This window comes from Blennius ocellaris (assembly GCF_963422515.1).
Source record: "Blennius ocellaris genome assembly, chromosome: 17".
Classification (NCBI taxonomy): domain Eukaryota; kingdom Metazoa; phylum Chordata; class Actinopteri; order Blenniiformes; family Blenniidae; genus Blennius; species Blennius ocellaris.
The window spans coordinates 18,635,269-18,656,852 of NC_137666.1; the positions used below are offsets into that span (position 1 = coordinate 18,635,269).

Here is a 21,584-nt window from a genome sequence, read left to right on the forward strand (position 1 = left end):
GGTAGAACAGAATATCGTCCCGCCTTCTAATTTAATACCAGGAAGTTATGTAATGTGGCGTAGCTCCGTGAAAACAAAACAACTTTCCAGCGTGTTCAGTCTCCTTTAAAGAGCCACTTTTACGAACTTGCTGTGGAGGACAAGAGGAATTAGCTGTGCAATGTGCGAGAGCATTTCGTCTGAATAAACCTGACAAGGTTATCACAGCCACAACAATGCACATGTCCATAGTTTGCCTCTCCAAGGTACTGTTTGAACTGTGTGTGTGTGTGTGTGTGTGTGTGTGTGTGTGTGTGTGTGTGTGTGTGTGTGTGTGTGTGTGTGTGTGTGTGTGTGTGTGTGTGTGTGTGTGTGTGTGTGTGTGTGTGTGTGTGTGTGTGTGTGTTGGATAATGTGAACCATATGAAGCCAAAATGGTGCTTAGTCATGGGCCAAAGAGTAGGGAGGAGGGGGTTTAGGATCACAACCCATTGGCTAGAAACAAAGTTTGCAACAGTTGATTCAGTGCAGCAGAGAGAACAATCAGCCAGAAAGCAATGGCCTCTCAAACCAAGGTGAACTAAACCACTGGGTTGCAAAAGAGAGCTGGGATGTTTTTAAAGTGACTCACACTTCTCTGTTTTGTTTTTGTTTTCCACTTTCAGCCTGTACTTCATGGATACTTCAGAAGCTCCTGCTCCTGGAGGGTTCGCATCGGTGAGTCGCTTCACACGAGGTTCCTCCACTCTGCTGCTTCTTCAATTCGTGTGATACCAGAGAGATGACAGTTTCGCTCTGTGCCCCAGCTTTTGCTCTCAAGGGCGTTGAATATGACCAGATCCCAGTCAATCTGATCCAGGAAGGAGGTCAGCAGGTACAGCATGCACATCTGGAGAACAAGGACAAATCATCACGTTGCATGTTATTTATATGATGTTGTTTGATATTGATCAAACGTCAAATAATTTAATATTGTGCAAAAGCAAAGACCAATTGGAAAAACAGAATCTCATGGTACAACTTGTCCAAATGCAAAGCTGCAGTCAGCACAGTAAACGGGTAACGCTGAGGGAATATTAGAATGACGGGTAGCCACATATGTCATATATCAATATCACTGATATTAGACAAAAGACATTTGGTAGAAACAAAACTACAGACACAGTAATGTCAATCATAAAGCTCCATCATATTGTTGAGATTTTGTCTCATGGTGGCTCATGTTAAAGCCACAGTCTCTAGGATTTAACATGGCAGATGTCACTGATGTCAAACATATGATCCTGTGGCTCTAAACAGCCCAGCAGAGGTCCAATCTGGCCTGTGTGACCGAGTAAAAGTGACAAGGGAAAGTAAACGTTATTGTCCACACACACAGAGAACCTGAACTGAGCAGCAGATGGCAGCAATGACTGTAGTAGGTTTGTTTTTTGTTTGTTTTACTGCTTCAGCTCCATTATGACCAATCTGGGCCGTAATGTTGCTCATCAGCTAAAATTAATTTGACAGTTTTGTGATGTTTCATTCAGTCATACAGTCTGGTGTAACTGCAGGAGAGTGTAGAAACTAAAGGTGTCTCGTGAAGCTGCTTGTTTGTATCCATTATTCAGGAATATAAAGTGCCATTCTGCTGCTGCTTGGCCACCTTCAGATGATGAAGTTACTTTGTGCATGATTCATGTTGGCTTTGCACACTTCTGGGTGTAAATTGATCTTTTCTCTCTTTTCGATTAGGATAAGCTCTATCTCATTATGCGGCCACTGTAGATAAGAAAAGATAAATAGATAGTTATAGTGATTATAATAGTTATAAAGTTCGGGGTGGTTCATTTTACACGTGTGAATAAGGGTTATTTTAGCTGCCAGCTTAATGCTGTAATACGAGGAAGATGTTATATCGTTGTTCAAAATAATCAAGTCATTCATGTCGTCATCTAACAACAAAGCTTCTCCGTCCGACTCAGCATACAGAAAAGTACAAAACATTAAACCCGATGCGACAAGTGCCTGCTGTGGAAATTGACGGCATCACCCTCACTCAGTCAGTAAGTCCAAATCTTCCCTCCCTTGCAAGTCATCATGCGGAGTGATACTGACGCTGCTTTTCCTGACCCAGCTGGCGGTGATCCAGTACGTGGACGAGACCAGGCCAGGACCTCGTCTTCTTCCGGCCGACCCCAGGAAACGCGCCCAGGCCCGGGCGATAAGCGACATCATCGCCTCGGGGATACAGCCTCTGCAGGTGAGCCGAACACATCCAGTATGTAGGGCTCAAGATCAGTGTCTTCACAATGATAATAATAATATTAATCCCTCTACATTTCAGAATTTACATGTGATCCAGAAAATTGGAGCTGAAAAGGTGCAATGGTCTCAGCATTTCATTGACCGTGGCTTTCAGGGTGAGTGGAAGCTCATGGTTTCAACACAGCCGTATGTTCCATTATCAGCTGAACTTGAATTACTGATGTGCACGTTTTGCCTTTATGCAGCTCTGGAGCCGATTCTGAAGGAGACGGCAGGAAAGTATTGTGTTGGTGATGAGGTAAGAACACAAACTTGCATATGAAAAATAGACAAAAAAGAGGAAGTGGGTTGAATCCAGCCGAGCTTTCCACTCATCGACTGCTTTATCTCAGATCTCCATGGCAGACATCTGCCTGGTCCCTCAAGTCTACAATGCAGAGAGGTATGGAGTCAAATGTTTCACAGAAACTTCAGTGTGATCACCACTGGTTCATGTTTTGTAGCACATTGTAATTTATAACCACAAGGACAACTTGTCACTCTAATTGTAATCAAATGTTTAATACAGAATAGATTTTTATTCCTCTTTTCTCTAAAGGTTCCATAGTCGCATGACTTCTATATAATTGCTTTCTATGCGATCACTTTAAGAAAACGCAGAGGGTCAGGGGCTTTTCCTCAAATTGTTCTTCCAATATTTAGAAATCACCCTTAAAATATGTATCGTGAAACCGTTTTATGTCCAACAGTGAAAGTAAAACAAGTTTTGGTGTAACGGCTATAACAATAGCAGGCCTATTTGAATTTTTAAATTGTCCTCAACATTGACAAGTGCTCAAGCTTTCCATTTATCTCCATGTAAAAAGTTCGGCCTGACTGTTTTCACCTCAACAGGTTTAAAGTGGAAATGGAAAAGTATCCAACAATCAAGCGGCTAAATGAGACGTTGCTGGAGCACGAAGCCTTCAGGGTGAGCCACCCGTCCTGCCAACCGGACACACCCGCTGACCTGCGGCCATGAAACCACCACCTCGGCACCATTCTGCGGAAAGTGTGGAATAAAAAGCTCCTGAAGCAGTTCCTGGTTTGGTTTTTACTTAAAGAAATGTTTATTAGCAATTATTTAATGTCATGACAGGCGCTGAAGCACATAATGTGTAAAACGTACAGATCAGAGATTCGTCAAGCAAAGTGGAAAACCTCTCCGTTCACACGCTGCCTCCCGTGACTTTTGAGACTGTGCAATGAAGACCAGTGACAAAAACACTATTATTCCTACAAAAGAAATAAATAAATACATCTCCCGTCAAGGAATCTCCACTTTGCACTTGATGGTGTCGTCATAGAAGGAACCGCAGCAGTCGGAGCCCCCGAACACCAGCAGGCTGCACTGGAGCGTAGCGTTTCCACGCCGTCCGTGCTTCTCGGTGTCCGTTCCCGCCACGCAGCCCAGGCTTATCATGCTGTGTCCGGCGCGAGGCTTCCGGCAGAGCAGTGCAGACTCCACTGAACTCCACGTGTTGGTGTCTGAAGGAGAAACGAGGCTGAAAGGTAAAAGATGGGGTCCATCTCCAAGAAACGCTGCAGAGAAGACCAGCTCTCGCTCACCGGTGTTGAAGACGTGCACATCCTGCAGCGCTCCGATCGCACTGCAACCCCCACTGATCAAAACCCTGTTGTCTGAAACTGGGAGTGCAGCGTGAAATCTGGCAACATGGACAAACTTCAATGTGCAATGGTCTCCCCACTGCATACGTGCGTGAAATGTACACAAAGAAATAGGACTATTCTATAAAATATGACCGTTTCTTCACTCATAATGGCTAAAGTAAAACGTTTCAAAGAATTTGGAGATTTTGTGGCCTCCTGTTGTGGAAAACACAAGAAAAACATCTGATATTTCGGGATATGGATTTTTGAACGTTAATATAACATTTTAAAAGAATATTTTTAGTTCAACAAATTCAAAATGTGAGGTTCTGACATATTTCAGGTAAAATAGTGCCATAAAAATGTTCAAATTTAAGCTTTAAAGTTGCTTTCTCATGGTAATAAGTGATGAAAACCAAACAATTGGGGCACCTTGCGGGCTGATTTTGACCCACTGGCCACATGTTTGACCGCCCTGGTTTGGAGGAAAGAAACTAACCAGTCTCTGATTTTTGAGACACAAAACACTAAAAGGCGACATCCATCAAGGCTGATCAGCTCTGTACTCACCCTCGAGGCAGTGGCGGCATGTTTCCACACTTCACAGCTGTGTACTCCATGAATCCTTCAGTCGGAGAGGAAAATAAATCAAACTGGGGACGCCGCATCGCCACTGAACACGAGCTTGAATCTTCCTCTCACCCAGATCTAAGACGTGGACGTCGTTCAGGTAGGTGGCCGTCTTCCGTCCACCGAATATGATCATTTTATCAGACAGAAGTGTTGCCGAGTGCCTGTTCAATGAAGAGCTGGGTTAGTACGAGTTAAAGCCAGGACGGCGTGGTGTAGTGCATAGGGGTTGCCACGGGCGGGCGGTCCGACCCAAATCGAGGCAGAGGCCGGTCTCCTTCCACGATTGGCTGATACCAGAGCTGGAACTCCGGGTTGAAGATGTACAGAGCATTCCTGCAGGTCTCCTCCCCTGAAGAGTGACTCGGCTGGACGCCACCAAATACAAAAAGCTCTTTCTTGTAAAAGGCCGCAGAGTGATACGTCAAATTCGGAACTTTCCCCTTCGCCTTAGGGGTGAGGGGGAGAAGAAGAAGAAAGAAAAAAAAGGAAATCCACAAATAAAGCCAGAAATGTGAGTATTTCTCACAAACGGGTCAGAGGAACGTGTGCGTGGCCTTCAACAAACCCACAGTGACAAGCCTCCACTTCCAGGTCAGAGTGTCGAGGACGTACAGCTCGCTGGAGTGCTGACCCGCCCTCAGGCCGCCGTAAACGTAGACGGTCTTGGAGTCGGGGTCGTAGGTCGCGGTGTGTCCTCGGGCGCACAGCGGTTCAGGTTCAGGAGCAGAGGAGTGTATCGGGAACCAGAAGTCATTGTCTTAAAAAAATAAAATAAAAAATCAGGAAACATTTTCAATCCGCAGGATTTAAAATGATATCCGAGATTCTCCTTTATGATCTTCAGTATATAACAGTAGAAGTGTACAGACCCAGCTCCAGCTTCCACAGGACGTCTTTGCAGCGGCCTCTGTCCGTCTCCCCGCCGACCAGGACGGCGGTGTCGGGGTCGGTCAGACACATTGCGTGGCTCCACCGCTTTGACGGACACACTGAAACTGACCACCAGTTCTGGTTTCAAAAACCTGTACGCGTGTTCAGACGTGACCACGGCGGGCGATACCTTCTCTGTGGTCAGTCTTGACGTGCGCGGCCATGTCCTCCCAGCTGTTCAGCCTGGACAGTCTCCTCCTCTTGGGGGTGGACGCTTGGCCCGCGTCCTCGGACAGACCGTCCACGTCCTCCACGTCCTCCACCTCCTCCACGCTCCACGTCAGGTGGCCGAGCTTTCCGATGACCGTGCGTTTGGGGGTCTTGTCCTTGCAGGGCACACGACAGGTCAGCGTGGACGACTTTCACAATGACTTTCCAATGAATTATGAAGTTCTAAGGGTTTGTGTTTGAAAGAAAAAGGTTCTAGGTTCGTCAAGTCAGGACAGGTTGGAAATCCAACATTTCTGCCTGTCTTATTTTTCAACAACGCAAATATCAAGTACAGTTTGGGCTTAAATGGTAAAAGCATACACCAATACACCAATTAAAATCACCAGCCTGATATTTGGAAGGCTCTGCAGCTCTGACTCATAAAGCTCTGCTGGTGCCGTTTTGCAGCACAAGCTTTAAGTCCTGGAACGAGGAGTCTCCATCAAACAATGTACACCTTCCTCCTGGTATTGGAACGACGAGGCCAACTCTTCTGGTTTGTTGTTGTTTACTAAAGACACATCAGTTTAAGATCAAAAGATTCAGTCTCCTGCCTCGTAAAGCTTCGGATCATAACCAGGTCCTGAGCTCAATCCTGGTCTCAACCGTGCTCCACAACGTTTCTGACTCTTCTCTGAACTGCTTTTCAAATTCCTGTCTGGCCTTCTGCTTCATCACCGCTGATGGGAGTGGTTTGCATCTTGGCCAGGAAATGTTTAACTCTTGTCTCATATTTATCTTTCGATCTTAAACCAAAAAATGTCTCCGGTGATTCACAAAAGGAACTGGTCTTGTTGTTCCAATACTTGGAGGAAAGTGTGCGTCAATGACCTTGTTGCAGCGTCATTGTCTTGCTCTCCTTGGACCACTTGTGCTCGCCACTGACCACGTCGGAGGAAAAAACAAACCTCACATGAGCTGCAGCTTGAGAGAGGCTCTGATGCCGTCTGCTCACATTAGTTTATCGCCACACTCAATTTCTTTTAGCTCCCAACACATCAAATGTGAGCAAAAAAAAAATGTTGACTTGTCGTTTGTGACAGCCTTTTATCAACATTACTCTGAAGAGCCACTGTGGATGAGTAAGAATTCATATTGCGCTTATATTTCTTATAAAACGTATATTAGATGTGAACATTTTCCCGACGCGCTGCGTTTTTGCTTTGAACACTGAGTAAAGTCATGGGAACGTTGTGCCGGTTTATATGAACCAAAATGTGACGCGACTCATTTCAGTGGCGCAAATATAATCAGATTGAAGAGTTTATATGGTGCAAATTTAATTGGGTTGGCATTTAATCCAATTACTTTTAATCAATGTAACCTCAGTAGTGTGACCTCACCTGTCAGAGTCACAGTTCTCTGGCTGGCTGATGGATATAAAAAGGTTTACTTCAGGGTTTTCCTCATTTCAAATGGTCAATATGTAACAAATGAGGTTGCAGAGCTTTGAAGTAAACCTTCAGTTTGAGATTGTAGTTCAATAAATTAGTGCATTTTTAATATTTAGGTTAGATTATCAACTCTGAACTGGACAAAACTTCAAATTAAGATCTTTGCTAAGGCAGATTCTATGACATGATGACTAAATGAAGTGGACAGTGGAGACATCTTGAATAGTGACGCTCACCGTGGGCCAAACTCTGGGTTTACGCTCCACTGCGTTTTCACTGGCGTTGCTTTTATTCACCTGGACCTCAGCACTGCAAACACTTTCGCCCAGGTGTGAGAAGCTGGGCGTTGCCTGCGAGGATTTCACAATAAAAGCATTTGCAGCAACGTGAACATTTAAACGCAGTCCAGTTTTGGGCCAGCTGATCTCACCGCCTCATTCACAGTGCTATGGAGCATCATGCTGGAGAGATGGGTCACGTTGTCAGGCTCCGGAAACAAAGACTTCCTTTGAAGTGACGGGGTGCTGCTCAGGACGCGGGGCGTTTCCTGAGGCCCGGTCACGAGCCACCGCATGAAACGACAAGACAAACGCATCAACAACAGACTCCATTCAGCCAAGACCTCAAGAGAAGAAAAGTTCAAACATAAACAGTAGGAAATGTCAATAATCATAGAGGACAATGACTAGGAGCGGAAGTGACAATAACTCACATTAGTGTGATGAATTAGTGTTTCTGTGTCGTTGTACCGACGCTTTTTTAAAATGTTATTTTAGTAAGTTAAGTACAATGTATGTATGTGATCTACTGAGTATCCGATAAATGGTAAATGGATTTCTCTTGTATAGCGCTTTCGAGCTGTGCGAGCAGACCCCAAGGCGAAAACACAAACATGGTGGACTTGCATCAGATTAAAATTGGGTTCAAGAAGAGAAAGAGCGCCGTTATTTGAAAGTACAAATCCCAAACACGGCATCATCTCTGAAGGGTTTCAGAAACATCGCAATACATTATTACGTCACAAGCTCATCTAAAAACATGCAGCTTTAATGTAACTAATACTTGTGTTTATTTCAAGGCACAATGTTATCCAATGCTCATGCAGTCATGTTGTATTCTGTTCATATATTTTGTGATTATGTGCTTTGAGAATTGTTCATCCTCATCACAGCTCTCTCTCTCTCTCTCTCTCTCTCTCTCTCTCTCTCTCTCTCTCTCTCTCTCTCTCTCTCTCTCTCTCTCTCTCTCTCTCTCTCTCTCTCTCTCTCTCTCTCTCTCTCTCTCTCTCTCTCTCTCTCTCTCTCTCTCTCTCTCTCTCTCTCTCTCTCTCTCTCTCTCTCTCTCTCTCTCTCTCTCTCTCTCTCTCTCTCTCTCTCTCTCTCTCTCTCTCTCTCTCTCTCTCTCTCTCTCTCTCTCTCTCTCTCTCTCTCTCTCACCAGCTGTTTTAGTAACTTTCCTCATTGTTGTGCTTCTGATTTCGTCACACCAGGCTTTCAATTGAAATTATTTAGAATAGAATACGATTCTTTAATAATCCCAGAAGGATACATCCATACAGGATGTAATAAAATAGAATTGAAAGATAAAAAGTCAGGGTAAATATGTTATATTCAATTTTAACGTGAAAGAGGTTTAACAGAGACTAATAACAGCAGAAAAACAAACATTACAATAAATGCTCTATTTTTTTTGTCCTTTACTGTTACCAAAAAACCCTAATTGAGTTTAACATCTCTTTTTCCAAGTGTCCTGGCCAAGACAGTTTCAAAAACAAAAACAGGGACACATAAAACATAAGAAAAATGTCTACACTTTCAAAGACATGCAAAAAAGTCATTATTATTTGAAACGTCAGCAGGCAGATGTGTCACTAAGCATTTTTTTAAATATTCCAGTGAAATTTTTTCTTAATTTAGAATTATTGACCCTTCTTTCATGGAAACATCTTTTGTCCATCCCTATTTAGTGACTACTGACTGGTGCATCCTGTGGATTTAACTCGATCCACATCACACTTCCACTTCTGTTTGTTTTTTTATCTATTGGCTGGAGAGGATCAGATTTTGTTTTTTTAACCCCCGTACCTGTCCACACACTGCGAGTAAGATCTTCCCATAGACTCCTCTCCTGCCTCTGTGCGCAGCCGCCGTGATGACGTCAGAGTCCCAGTCTCCCTCCCAGGTGAGACACCTGAGCGCGTAAAACAAAAAGCGTCACTTCACGCCGTCTTCTCGTCTTTTAAAATGTCTCCGTCACGTACCGGACTTGTGAGGTGAGGGTTCCAATCCTCTGGGCCGGTACATCTGCGCTGACCAGGACCTCCACGGAGATGGTCATCCCGCCGCAGGTCCAGTCTCCAAGGCCAAAGATCACCAGCTGGGAGGGCAGCGGCAGCGGCACGTGCACTTGGAAGCAGCCTCGGTTAGATTTCCTGTGGATGGGGGTCACGTTTTCAATGTCGATTTCAAAGTTAAAGACAATGTTTTATAAAAAAAAAAAAAAAAAATGGGTCTATTACGAAAAACCAACGAACCTGCTGAACTGACGCGGCGCGTCACACAGAGACCACAGTGCGTAAAAGTTGAGTTTCCCCATGTTGCGTTTTGGAACACGTGGGAGCGCACGAGACAGGCCAATTTAAAGGCGCGCACAGGTGAGGAGGACGGTTTCATTAAAAAAAAAAAAAAAAAAACCTTTTGTTGGTCGTTTTGTTTGTTGATGAACAGTTTCCTGCAGAATTTAACAATTTAAATAGATAAATAGATATTTATTAAGTTATATCTATGATGGTGTGCTCGTGAGTGTAGATTCGGTAAGTAAATAGATGTCACTCAATTCATATGGTTTTATATGAAGTTCAACTCGATCAGAGGGGTCAAACATAAGGCCGGTGGACTTAAACCAGACTGCAAGAGGCTCCACACCGGCCTGACAAACCGCCAGGCAAATGGTCCAAATCTCAAAGAAAACATACATTTTTTTAAACTATTTTCTTCAGAGTAGTGGACACAACACAATGCTGAGACATCAGTTAAGCTGCCATGAACAGTGAGCTGCTTCATTCTGTTAAAGCCTAAAAAAAAAACCCCACCCGTAATCCAACAGGAGAGGTTTTTAATGCACATTGTACTGTATTTTGCATCATTAGAAGTCAATTTATGTATTGTAGTTGTAAGTGGGCGAGTGACATCTCTCCTTTTCACTGACACTCATATTAAACACACTAATAAACCCACACGCACACACACATGAAAGTGGACCGGACTGGTGGTGTCAAGGTTCTGTTGTGTGAAGTGAAAGATCACTAACATCTTCATCCCTCCTACCAGGATCATGGCTCTGCCTACTGCTCTTAAGGCCAGAATCCATGAAGCTTTAGCAGGAGTGGAACACCTGGAGAAGAGAAGAAAACTCCACCTACCACAATCATTCAGCAATATGTTTCCAGTTTCATTTTGTACTTTCTTTGACTTAATTTTAAAGGTGGAGGGATCAGATATGACCTGAATGGCTGAACATCGTTGCATATGTTATTTTTTTAATATTAAAAAAGCCCAGAATTGGGACACTCCTCAGAGATCAATCACTATTTCTCACCTGGACAGTCTCGGTGAAATGACTATGCAAATAAATGAATGTGATCACGTGAACGGCACAGATGGGCGGTGCAGTGGTTCATGCTCTCGCCTGAGTGAGTTCAAACACCAGCCGGGGCCCTCCTCTGTGGAGCCTGGACGCTCCCTCATGCGCACAGAGATAACAGACTGGTTAATCATGAAGGTACTTCGTTTAAGATATTGTTGTTGATCTGCACTGTTGACAGCATGTTTATGTGAGTAAAGCAAAGCTCGTAGCCTCAAGCATCTCAAGCGTTACAGCGACTGTGTTCATTACTCTGCTTCCATCTTTGGGAGGCGGCTGATAAAAGGAGACGCTTCAATATAAGTACTGCCCCCATTTAAAAGTGATGCCTGATGCATTTTAAGTGATGCACCAATTGAGGCTCCCTGTAAGTGAGGACTGTCAGCGGCCTGCAGGGAGGGCTGCAAATAAAAGCTGCTTTCATCAGCACCCCCGTAACAATTACATCAATCCCCCGGTGCAACAATTTAATAGAAACACCAGGGACCATCCTGAAGCGCACTTCTAATCCTGGACGGCCGCAGCCACGCTCTTTTTGAAAGGGAGGTATCTTGGGTAAAGAGAAGGGATTAATCACACACGGAGCTAGACAATCCTCTCTTTATTGTGGAATATAAACTTCATGGTCATAACTTACAGTGAAGGTACGGCAGAGCAAACATGGCAAGCTTGGAATTGGCTGCTTCAGGTGGTCAGCAACCTGACCTGTGTCGTTCTCTGGAGGGCGTGCGGGCGAAGCGAGTGTGGCGAAAGCGTCGATGGGGTCCAACACACCCGAAATGACCAAAATCAAACATACGCGTGTGTGTGTTATGTGCACAACACACACCCGGGTGAAACATCACAACTGGTCCCTTCTTCCAAAGCGGCTAATTAAGAGGGGGGCAAGGCAAATGTAAATATTAGATCTACATTACATAAGGAGAGCTGTGTGTGATAAGGGATGGCTTTTTATTTGCCTCGTAAAGAGCAACGCTCCGGAAACCTTTTGCTTCAGTACATTCAACAGAGACACCTTTCACCAAACACGCCACCATGACAGCAGACGACCACGCAGCCTGGATTTATATTACACTCTGCTCGACGTGAGGAAGTACAGCGAACGACGAAGCAACGCAACGATCACAGTTATCGAAAAGGAGGAAAAAAAATCAAATAAAAGTGCACGTGTACAACAGAAAAACGGCTGAATAAGCACCTGGCCGGGTGAAGGAGGTTTCCCTGATCACTGCTACCATCGAAATGCTACGGGGTGAAGACAGTGTGTGTGTGTGTGTGTGACAATGAGCACTTCACCAAATAGCTGTATATATGAGAATATGGCACAGACGCGAAGCTTCTTCAAACACACACATATAGGCAAGACACTGAAGCGGGTGATGCATTCAAAACAAACATGTGACAACACAAGCCGATAGATAAAAAATAGATATGCTTATATTCAACGTTTTATATTAGAATTTGCAAGTGTGGAATCAAAAATAGTTCATTGTTCGTAAGAGTAATATTCCTCTTTTTTTTAAATTATACATTCATGAGCGACGGACGGGCGTCTCAGGCACTGTAATAAACCCTGTAGTAGAGAGTTTTGTTCCGCCACAGTGAGTAGGAGTTGTCGAACTTCAGGAGGTACGTGCCCTCGCCGGGGAAGTCGTGGCTGCCGCCGTTCACCGACAGGTGGCTGTCCTGGCGGTACACGGGGAGCAGCTCCGCCAGGTGGGAGTTGGTGTGAGTCTTGGAGCCTTTCTCCACGTCCCCGTTGCCGACCGGCCCTGAGGATGGGAGAGGCGCGTAAAGCCAAGAGTCAACACGGCCGCAGATGCTCCGCGCAAACCCCACATAAAACCCTGGTAATGGGAGGTTTTATAGATGAAGAGCATCCCGGCGTGGGTTGTTTTTTTTTTTTTTTTTTATGGATTCGTCACAGTTGAGATTGACGCCACGTTTTTATACGACTCGAGTGAAAACGCAGCTTTTTTTTTTTTTCTTTTTTCGCTGCAATGTTTTAAAAATGATGTCGTCCTCATGTCGGACCACTAGTGGGTGGTGGTCGTTTTTTCTAATGAAACCACACACACACACACACACACACACACACACACACACACACACACACACACACACACACACACACACACACACACACACACACACACACACACACACACACACACACACACACACACACACGCAGCAACAACTACAACGTGAACAACTAAGTATGGATTGTTATTGTCACTGTTCAACTATATAAAACTACCAAGTCCCAAGAGAACATGAACTGGGAGTCGTGACACCCTGGAGGCAAACCTTGTTGTGACTGTCCATCTACTGAGCATGTGCAGGATTGTTTTTAACAACAGGTGTGGGGCTGCACGCATGTCATCGGCGTTTTCAAAAAGCTGCGTTTTCACTGGCTCCAACACCTTGGCCGTCTAAACACAAAACGCTGCACACGTTTTGGCATTTTCACTTTAAAACGCCGCTGTATAAATGGGAAACGTCAGACTCACCTTCCAGCTCCTCCTCTTCATCTTCGTCATCGCTCGACTCGCTGATGTGCACCGTGATGGAGCGGCTGGTCACGGGCGTCCAGTCGAAATAGATGCCGAAGCCGATGTCGTAGCCGTCCGTGGCGAACTCCCAGCACACCCGCTTGGCCTCGGGGACGGTGGGCACGTGGACCGTCATGATGTCGCCCCTGTACACCGTCACCACGCTGTCCTTCTCCGCCCGCAGCTTCGCCTTCAGCTCCTTCAGCGCGGCAGACGTCCACGTCGTCGGGGGACTCAGGGGCGGCGTCTGGGCTGCGGTTCGAGGGAGAGACGGGAGCCGCTCTGATCACCGGAGCTCATTTTACGCCACGGGGTTTCACGTGAAAACAGGTCGGTTTTTTTCTGTTGTGGTTTAAGAAAAGTCACTGGGAGTGGTTTCGAAAAGTTCCAACTTTGGAGTCGTTTTGACAAAAGTTGCATTTTCAACGGTTTAGAGCAACGTTGTTGAGGAAACAGACGTTCAAAGCGCACCAAAGGTTTTGCAATTTCACTTGAAAACGTGTAAACTGAGCCTTAGATTAGATTATATAGAACTTTAAATAGAACAGCTTGGAAATCCACATTAAAATCCTTTTTATGGATATATGCCTACATTTCTCCATCTAATGCAGTACTAACATGCCGTTTACCCCCTTTTTTGAAAGCATTGTCAGTATTAATGTATTTAATTTGACAGACTCTAACAACATTTGCATTCGTGTTGGAGGAATAGAGGAGCAGCCTCCACCCATCCAACTCGTCAATTTCGAGCCACTGATGAGCCTCATGCCTGCACATACAGGGACAATATGCAAACTTTACACAACAGATGCCTGGACTCACTCGGGGGGACATTTTCATAATGGATGAGGCAAAACTGCAAAACTCCAAACCCACGACACCGTCATGTCATCAGAGGTAACAGCAAAGCGGCAGATAAATGGTCTTTCGACAAAGGATAGTTCGATATTCCACCTTAGTATATTTAACATTTACCGTAAATAGAAGAATTTCTTGTGATTTAGGAGAAATGAATACGTCACACTCTTGACATAAGCTTTAATTTTACAAGATGTGGGCTCCATCAAGGGCACACCAGAGGAAAAACCTTATCAAAAGGCAGCTGTGGCTCAGCTGGTCATCGTTCAATCCCAAATTGGTGGTTTAATCTCTTAATGTCACCGAGGGAAGATTGAGGTTGAGGAAGACGCTGAAGCCAAAGTATAAACACCTCGCCTGTGTTGGTGTTTAGCGTCTGGTGCACTCAAATATGTGCAAATCACATTTGGTATGATTATTGTATTGAGTAATAGACTGAAGTTTATCCCATAAGCCCTTAGTGTGTGCAAATATACTGGCAATTAGTGCCGCTGAGCTTCTTCCTCCGAGACCCTCCCTTTAATTTACAGACCAGTTCTTTTTGAGACTGTGGTCACCATGCCTTGGATCAGTATGGTTGGATTTGACAGATCCTGTGAAGCATGCTTTATAAAAAACACCATCCACTTACTACTTTCTGCAACATTAATACATTAATGAAAGCTGTACGTCTCGGTGGCAGCAGCATGGCGGCAGACTCGGCAGGTCCTCACCTTTCATCTCAGCGGACATCTGACAGCTCCCAGGGCTCCCGTTGTCCTCGGCTCTGTCCCCCGCGGCCTGCTCAGCGGGGGCCTCCTCATTACCCTCATAACACACACACACAAGGCTTATTATTGGAAAGAGACATTAGTTTGATTAGGCGTCCTTGTTTATTGCGGCTTGACGGCAAACTTACTTGACTAATGGCTATCTCAGAGGGCTGTCCCGGCTTCTCTCCGCTGTCATCCATGTCAGCCTGCTTTGGGGACGGAGGGACGCTCTCTGAAAGACTGGTGCTCTGCAGCCTGGAGGGGAGACAGAACAGCAGCAGGCATTATTGAGGTGATGAAGATGATGATGATGATGATGAAAGAGGAGGAAGAAGGAGGAGGAGAAGAAGCAGCAGCAGCAGCAGCAGCAGCAGCAGCCTGGAGCAACAGGTTACCTGTCCAGCGGTCTGTTGGAGCACTGCTGGGAGGTTATCCCGGGGAAAGAGGAGAACGACAGGGATGACAGCCGCGACTGCAGCTCTGATGAAGCCTCTAATCTCTCCATGGCTGTCATGACAAGACAAAGTCTGCGAGGCTGCAAGAGATGAGACCCCGCCCCTTGTAACCACACGGCGCGAGAGAGAGAGAGAGAGAGCGAGAGACACAGACAGAGAGAGAGACACAGACACAGAGAGAGAGAAGCAACCCTAATAAACTAACCCAGCTGCCTCCCACATCAACGCCAAGCCCAGCGGAGGTGTGTGAATCACAAAGCAGCAGGTTGTCCACATGTGTGGTGTTTTCACGAACTCCCGTCTCCGGAAACTCGTCAGCTCGCAGCAGGTTTAGCAGCTGTTAGCTTCCCCGCCGAGCGGGCAAAAGTGCTCAGACAAGACAACAACACCACGCAAACGCGTCTTACCGCGAAGCAGCGCTGGTAAACCCGACGTGGTTCTGGGTGTAAATCCAGCTCAGGCCATTGGGAAAAACGGTCCCCGTGTCCGTGCAGTCATGTGACGGATGAATCCACCGTAGTACTGCAGCGGCACGGGGGGGGGGAAAACGGACGCGCGCGCCCGAGACCGCCGCGTTTTCACGAGTGTTGACGGAAATCCACGAAACGGTCGTTTGGGGGGCAAAAAAAAAACAGGCGTGAATCGCTGACCTCCTGTGTGTTTATTTTTAATTAAACATACAATAAAAGGGATAAACATCCCATCAACTTCAAATATAACAGGAAAAATAAAAAAAACAAAAACAAAATACAAGCATACCGGGGGTTTTCAGACTTCTGTGTTTTCATGAGTTCCGACGAAAATTACGAAGCTGCTTCCGAATTTTTGAATTATTGATTTTAAAATTCAGAAAACTACATCAACAACCATATCCTTCATTTATATGAAGAAAAAAATATGAAAAACTAATTTCACTGACGAACTTTGAACCGGAAGTTATTGTTGTCACGAGGGGTGGGGGGGCGGTGACTGTTCTTCTTCGTTGGTGTTTTGTGGAGGGCTTTGGCGGACGGAAACTTTAAAGTCATGTTTATTCCTAATACCGTGGAGTAAAAACACGTGCAGGGAAGATTCAAGGATAATCTAATGTTGAGGTAAAATATTGCCTTCTTGGCTATCTAGGGAATCTCAGCCTGCACTAATGAGAAGGAGATGCTTGGTGCAGTTATATCAGTGGTAGGAGAAGCTCTGTGATGATAGTAAACAAGACATGCGAAGTGTTAGCTGCTCGATGTTTATGTTCTTTCTTGCCACGTTCCACGTGTTGGTTTATTCCAAAGTGTCATTTCATGGCGTGTGACAACTTGCTCCTCTAGTTTTTGGTGTATTAACAAACTTATGGGCCGACATCGATTGACCCTGATTGGTCATTTATGTATACAACGTGCTTGGGACTTGATTACTGTGTTTCTATTGCTGCATCCAAATAATAAAATATCTAATACATACCGTGATGAAATCAATCATTTAGACGTTTGTCGGTTGGTGTTCATAAATAAGTGACCAGTAAGTTATTGCAAATATCAATGATGATGACTTTTTTTTTGTTTTGTTTTCAGATGCAGTGCTCATCAGATGCAGCCTCATCAGTGCTTCGCGACCATTCATATAGTACACGTCCTCCAAAGGAATGGAGTGTCAACCGCATGGAACACGCTTACGCACATCCACCCACTGTGTATTTACACTACAAGAACTCTGTCGTCATTGTAAGGACTCCTATGGAGTCAGCCGATGCCTCCGTAGGCACTGTAGAGTCTCCAATAGAGTCAGCCAATGCTGCAGTAGTCATTGCAGAGTCTCCCGTAGAGGTACACGACGCCTCTGTAGTCACAGTGGAGTCTTCTCTGCCACTCTCGACCACAGTCACAGACCAGCTCAATCCCTGTTGTTCCACGACTAATGAACAAGGCTCCACTTTCCCACAGAAACCAAAAACTGTGAGACAAGAGGATTTACACATAGAGTGTCCTCACTGCTTCATTGTGCTTTACAAAAAGAACTTGAAGTCGCACATCCAGAGAAAACACGAGCTACCAAAAGACATCACGGCAACACACCACCATCAGAGTTTACTGATCGATAAAGACCGTGGGTTGTATGCTGTGAAGAAGAGCTTTAACGCCGCCAGTCTCCCAGTACATGTGCAAAGGAAAACATGGGGCCAGGAACAAGCGACGAAATGCGAAGTGGAGGACTGCAGGGAGTATCACCTGCTCTGCCTGCGGAGCGGCCTTGCCCACAGCATGTGTGACCACATCCGTTCCATTGACTACTGCACCGAAACCGCGACCGAGGAACAGCCTCGACTCGAGGTCCTCGAGGAAATGTTGACAAACAAGTTGTTTGGCGAGGCCAAGGCGGCAACGTGCAGGAAGAGGCACAGGGAGGCAGAGGAGGCGCGATCCCCGCTGTGTGTGACGGTCGACTTTGACAGTTCCAGAGCCAAACTGTGCTTCTCGGTCAACGAACCACACTTGCATTTCTACAGCTGTTTGGGCAGAGTCACAGTGACGTACAACATCGAGAAGAAGTTGTGGCACTGTCCGTGTACAAAGGCGTACCTGTCGTGTCCACACAAGAGCGTTGCCAAGTGGCACCTGTTTCAGACCCGCAGGGATCTCTTCATGGCTCCTTTCTTGGCCACGTCGACTCGTTCCCAGAGTGACCCCGGCGTCGTGGAGATCAAAAGATGTATAAGATACATTTATGAGCACAAGAAGTTGCCGACGACGCTTCCGAAGGAGATCACAGCTTTCAGGTTCAAGACGGATTACCTGCGTCAGCTAATTCCAACTGAGAAGACGTGCAAGGTGTGTCCCGGGAGCCCCGAGCTGGAGGAGGCCGTCCAGGTCACCAACAATGCCAGAATAGTTGGCATGGATGGTGTAGTTCAAAGTGAGTTTGAGTTTTCTCCCCCCCCCCCACCACTACGTTACGGTTCATTTCATATGTCGTGATTGTTTTGTATTTTTTTAATCTCCCGTTTCAGACATCTCGACTTACAACCGGAAGTGTCCCCAGTGCAACATGATGTACCGCTACCAGGAGTGGGAAGACGGCCTGCACAATTTCAACGACCACCTGATCCTCACGCTGCGGTTCTGCATGTACTTGAGACACAATGTCCAGGTGTGTAAACAACAGCTTCTGGGAATTTTTGTTTGCTTTGTCCATACTGAGGTTTCTCTGGCTAGTATTTCTCTTTTTGAGTGTATTTTTAACAATACATTTCAGGTGTTATGGTAACGAGGACGGCTGTCACTCATTTGATATTGCTCATTTTTGGTGTATTTAAATAATTGCATTGTTTCGTCGTCTTCTTCTCTTATTTACACCACAGCATCACGCGTGCGTCTCAAGAGTGATCGCTCCCCTGGAAGCTTTGTACCAAACGAAGTTTCCCAACGCCGACAAGATCTTCAATGGCTACTGTCACTTCGAAGCCCTGTGCAACACACAGTACCAGTACTGCTGTATCAAGTGTGGCTTCTATCCTCCTGTGGTGGTGATGGAGCACCACAGGAAAGGAGTCTTTAAATACGAGGGTATGCCTCTCGTTCGCTCCCGGCAGTAGTTATCCTATTAGATGAATTCGAGCCATTAGTCCAAATGTATCGTTTGAATTCTTGTTTGTGTCAATTTCAGTCAGTGAACTGCAACAAATGGATGACGACTTCCTCGGAGAGCAAAACATTGAGGAGTTCTGGGAATCCGTTGAACTGCACATGATCAGCCAAGGATTTTTTGAAAGTGAGTATTTGTTTCCGGTGCTTCCTCTTCTGAATACGCTTTATTTCAACGTGTGCGTTTTTCCTCTCAAGCTCCATCGCAGAACCCGTTCGTCGTGAAGCCGACGTACCAGAACTGGGCTCCTTGGGTCGGAAGGGACACGCGCAAAAGTGGAGCCGCTCTCAACACCGAGTTTAAAAAGGTGCCTTTGGAGTCGAACCCTGGTCGACCACAGCTTGAAGATTTAACTGAGGATCGCCTTGAAGAGCTGCTGGACCAAGATGTACTGTCACTCACTGAGCTTTTGTTTGTGGTCGTCATTAATGCCATGCACCAGAGGTGCACGTAAAGAATACATCTTTGTAAATCTTTGAATCGACAAACAAGCAAAGTTATGCTTTATTTTATAAGTCCAAAAATGTTTATTTGACCGTGAATTGCATGCTTTCACAATATCCGTCATACTCGTGTCGTCAATGTGTTTTTATAAATCCTCATGCAGGTAGCCACTATCCGACAGCTCTGCAAGTCTTACAACACGGACACAAGAGGATCCCGCATGGAGCTCGTCGCCCGGCTGAGGAGGGAGATCAGGAGGAGGCAGGGCAACGACGACGTGTTTCAGTCCATTTGGGGGACGTCGGGTATGTGCACAAATCCCCCCCCCAAAGAAAAATTATGTACTTCAAAGAGAGGATTTTACATATCTTACTTATTCTTTTTGTGTTTTCACAGGAGGATGTTCTGTCATCATGTGCACGCACGGAATCGTTTACAGCTTGAAGTTTAACCTCCAGAGAGCAGAGGTCTCCCGGGACTTCACCGACCTGCTCCTGTCCTGGAAGCATTTCCCCAACGTCTGCATTTACGACTCCGGGCCCGAACTGGTGGCCCACGCCAACGCCAGGATTCCGGACGAGCCGCCGTTCCAGCCGTTCGAGGGAAAGCTGGCCGAGCCCACGGAGGAGAATTGCGAGGGCGCGGTCAAAGGCACCTTCAAGGTTCCTCTGCCGTGGCTGCTGGACAAGCTGGAACCTCCGGAGCCAAACGGCCACCCCATGACCGGCTCCGGCCAGCACTACGTCCTTCACGACGACTTCCAGAAGGCCTTTTCCAGGGAGCCGGAAGACGCCTTGCGACGGATCACGGTTGTTCCAGAGATCCACGCAACTTTAGACAGCGAGATCACAGACCAGCTTCTGGCCTTTCTCAGAAGTAACAACTACTTTCTGAACCACATGGGCCCGTCGGGTCACATCTTCCTGATGCGGAACATCATCGAACACAGAAACAACGTTCAGAACGCAGAACTGTTCCGACGTCAGTTCACATAAGTCCACCGGTCGCTACGCATCACACTGTTATAATGACATTCAATGGAAACATTGTTTGTCCTCTGAATAAAAAACAAATAAGCAAAGGGTCATGAAGTTTCTGTGTTGGTATTGTGTCGGACAACACCTCACAAGGTTGTTGAATATCAGCCTTCCAGCTCCGTATCTCTCGAAGCCACATCAAAATAAAAGGAAACAATTGCCTTTGACTGTGACAAGCAACAAAATGCTCAAATGAAGGAATCTGCTGTGGTGTTCACTGTAAACGTCACAAACTTGGACTGTGGAAGCTTAAATGCTCAAGTGGTACATTTTCTAGTTTTCCTTTTATGCACGTGTGTGATGATCATCATGAATGTCAACTTGAATTAATTGAGGGCATATTTAAAACTTACCTGACAATCTGACGTCGAGTTGATAAAACAATATATCGCAATTATGACGGCATGCATGTTGTTTTCCTGCTATTAACTAAAGTAGTTGTTTTTTTATCCAGCTTGGGAATGCCTGCCTTGAATTAATACAGAAGATCGCTCTTTCTAACAAAGCTCAATAGTAGCTTAATAAAAGAACCAAACTTTTTATTGAGCTCACTTCTAGATCTATAGGGATTACTGAATTTCAAGATATTTTATTCCTCCTGCATAGCAAAATAGTTGTCGTTGTAGCATTTCCTTCATGTCTTTTAAAAAGAAATAGATATGTGTCTGTTAGGATCCATTTGATCAAAATTTAAGGGCTCATATTCTGCTTAATGTACATTCTAATGTTTTTTTCCAAGAGCAACATGCGTCCCCATCCCTGGGAACGACGAACCAGAGGTGAAGAAAGTCTGTCCTCTCTTTCTCTGGTTTGTTTCAGTTTTTAAAAAGAGTGTTGCTCCAATGAGCCAATCAGAAATCAAACCCTTTATAGTGTCATTTGGGGGTTTAGTCAATCCCAATCAAGGGAGGCCCTCCCTTTGACCCTCCCACAATGAGACAATTGGCAAATGTGTGCCAGAGCACAAGAGGAGGTACTTCTTCCTCTTCCCAAGATGGGCATGTGTGGGCGGAGCCAGTCCAGCTGACACAGACACAGCAGATTCTGAATGCATCTCCTATGATCCAATATTCAAATGGCTGAAAATCAAGGAAAAGCCAGATTTGGGGCAATGAACTGTGAAGACAATGTTTTTGGACCAATGAGTGTATTGAAAGTATTGAAAAGCTGA

The 21,584-nt window shown here is 45.6% G+C and overlaps 4 protein-coding genes across 5 annotated transcripts; 2 read left to right on the top strand and 2 right to left on the bottom strand.

Moving 5' to 3' along the window:
- The first annotated feature begins 55 nt into the window (after positions 1–55).
- Positions 56–3,303, top strand: gstz1 (glutathione S-transferase zeta 1). 2 transcript variants are annotated; one of them, XM_080512781.1, is made up of 9 exons: positions 56–245; positions 645–696; positions 786–853; positions 1,944–2,024; positions 2,096–2,221; positions 2,306–2,381; positions 2,472–2,524; positions 2,619–2,668; positions 3,121–3,303. In XM_080512781.1, the coding sequence occupies exons 1-9, from the start codon at positions 216–218 to the stop codon at positions 3,245–3,247; spliced, it is 663 nt and encodes a 220-aa protein (XP_080368907.1). In that variant the 5' UTR covers positions 56–215; the 3' UTR covers positions 3,248–3,303. The 2 variants fall into 2 exon arrangements, with proteins under 2 accessions (XP_080368907.1, XP_080368908.1); XM_080512782.1 differs by lacking the exon at positions 56–245 and adding an exon at positions 442–554.
- Positions 3,304–3,411: 108 nt separating this feature from the next.
- On the bottom strand, positions 3,412–9,638 carry LOC308142334 (uncharacterized protein; the record flags this gene model as incomplete). The annotated part of the gene is made up of 12 exons (XM_080512682.1): positions 3,412–3,753; positions 3,835–3,932; positions 4,447–4,501; positions 4,579–4,670; positions 4,759–4,955; positions 5,079–5,266; positions 5,379–5,504; positions 5,570–5,765; positions 7,280–7,393; positions 9,128–9,233; positions 9,304–9,474; positions 9,577–9,638. The coding sequence occupies 12 exons, from the start codon at positions 9,636–9,638 to the stop codon at positions 3,533–3,535; spliced, it is 1,626 nt and encodes a 541-aa protein (XP_080368808.1). The 3' UTR covers positions 3,412–3,532.
- A 1,633-nt stretch (positions 9,639–11,271) lies between these two features.
- On the bottom strand, positions 11,272–15,378 carry tmed8 (transmembrane p24 trafficking protein 8). The gene is made up of 5 exons (XM_080512780.1): positions 15,246–15,378; positions 14,997–15,105; positions 14,812–14,905; positions 13,199–13,492; positions 11,272–12,457 (listed from the first exon to the last, which is right to left on the bottom strand). The coding sequence occupies exons 1-5, from the start codon at positions 15,362–15,364 to the stop codon at positions 12,240–12,242; spliced, it is 834 nt and encodes a 277-aa protein (XP_080368906.1). The 5' UTR covers positions 15,365–15,378; the 3' UTR covers positions 11,272–12,239.
- A 2,017-nt stretch (positions 15,379–17,395) lies between these two features.
- LOC308142723 (HMG domain-containing protein 3-like) lies at positions 17,396–20,382 on the top strand. Its single transcript, XM_080513252.1, has 7 exons — positions 17,396–18,203; positions 18,298–18,437; positions 18,649–18,853; positions 18,954–19,058; positions 19,130–19,239; positions 19,540–19,681; positions 19,773–20,382. Exons 1-7 carry the CDS (start codon positions 17,552–17,554, stop codon positions 20,369–20,371), a joined length of 1,953 nt encoding a protein of 650 aa, XP_080369378.1. The 5' UTR covers positions 17,396–17,551; the 3' UTR covers positions 20,372–20,382.
- Positions 20,383–21,584: the final 1,202 nt, after the last annotated feature.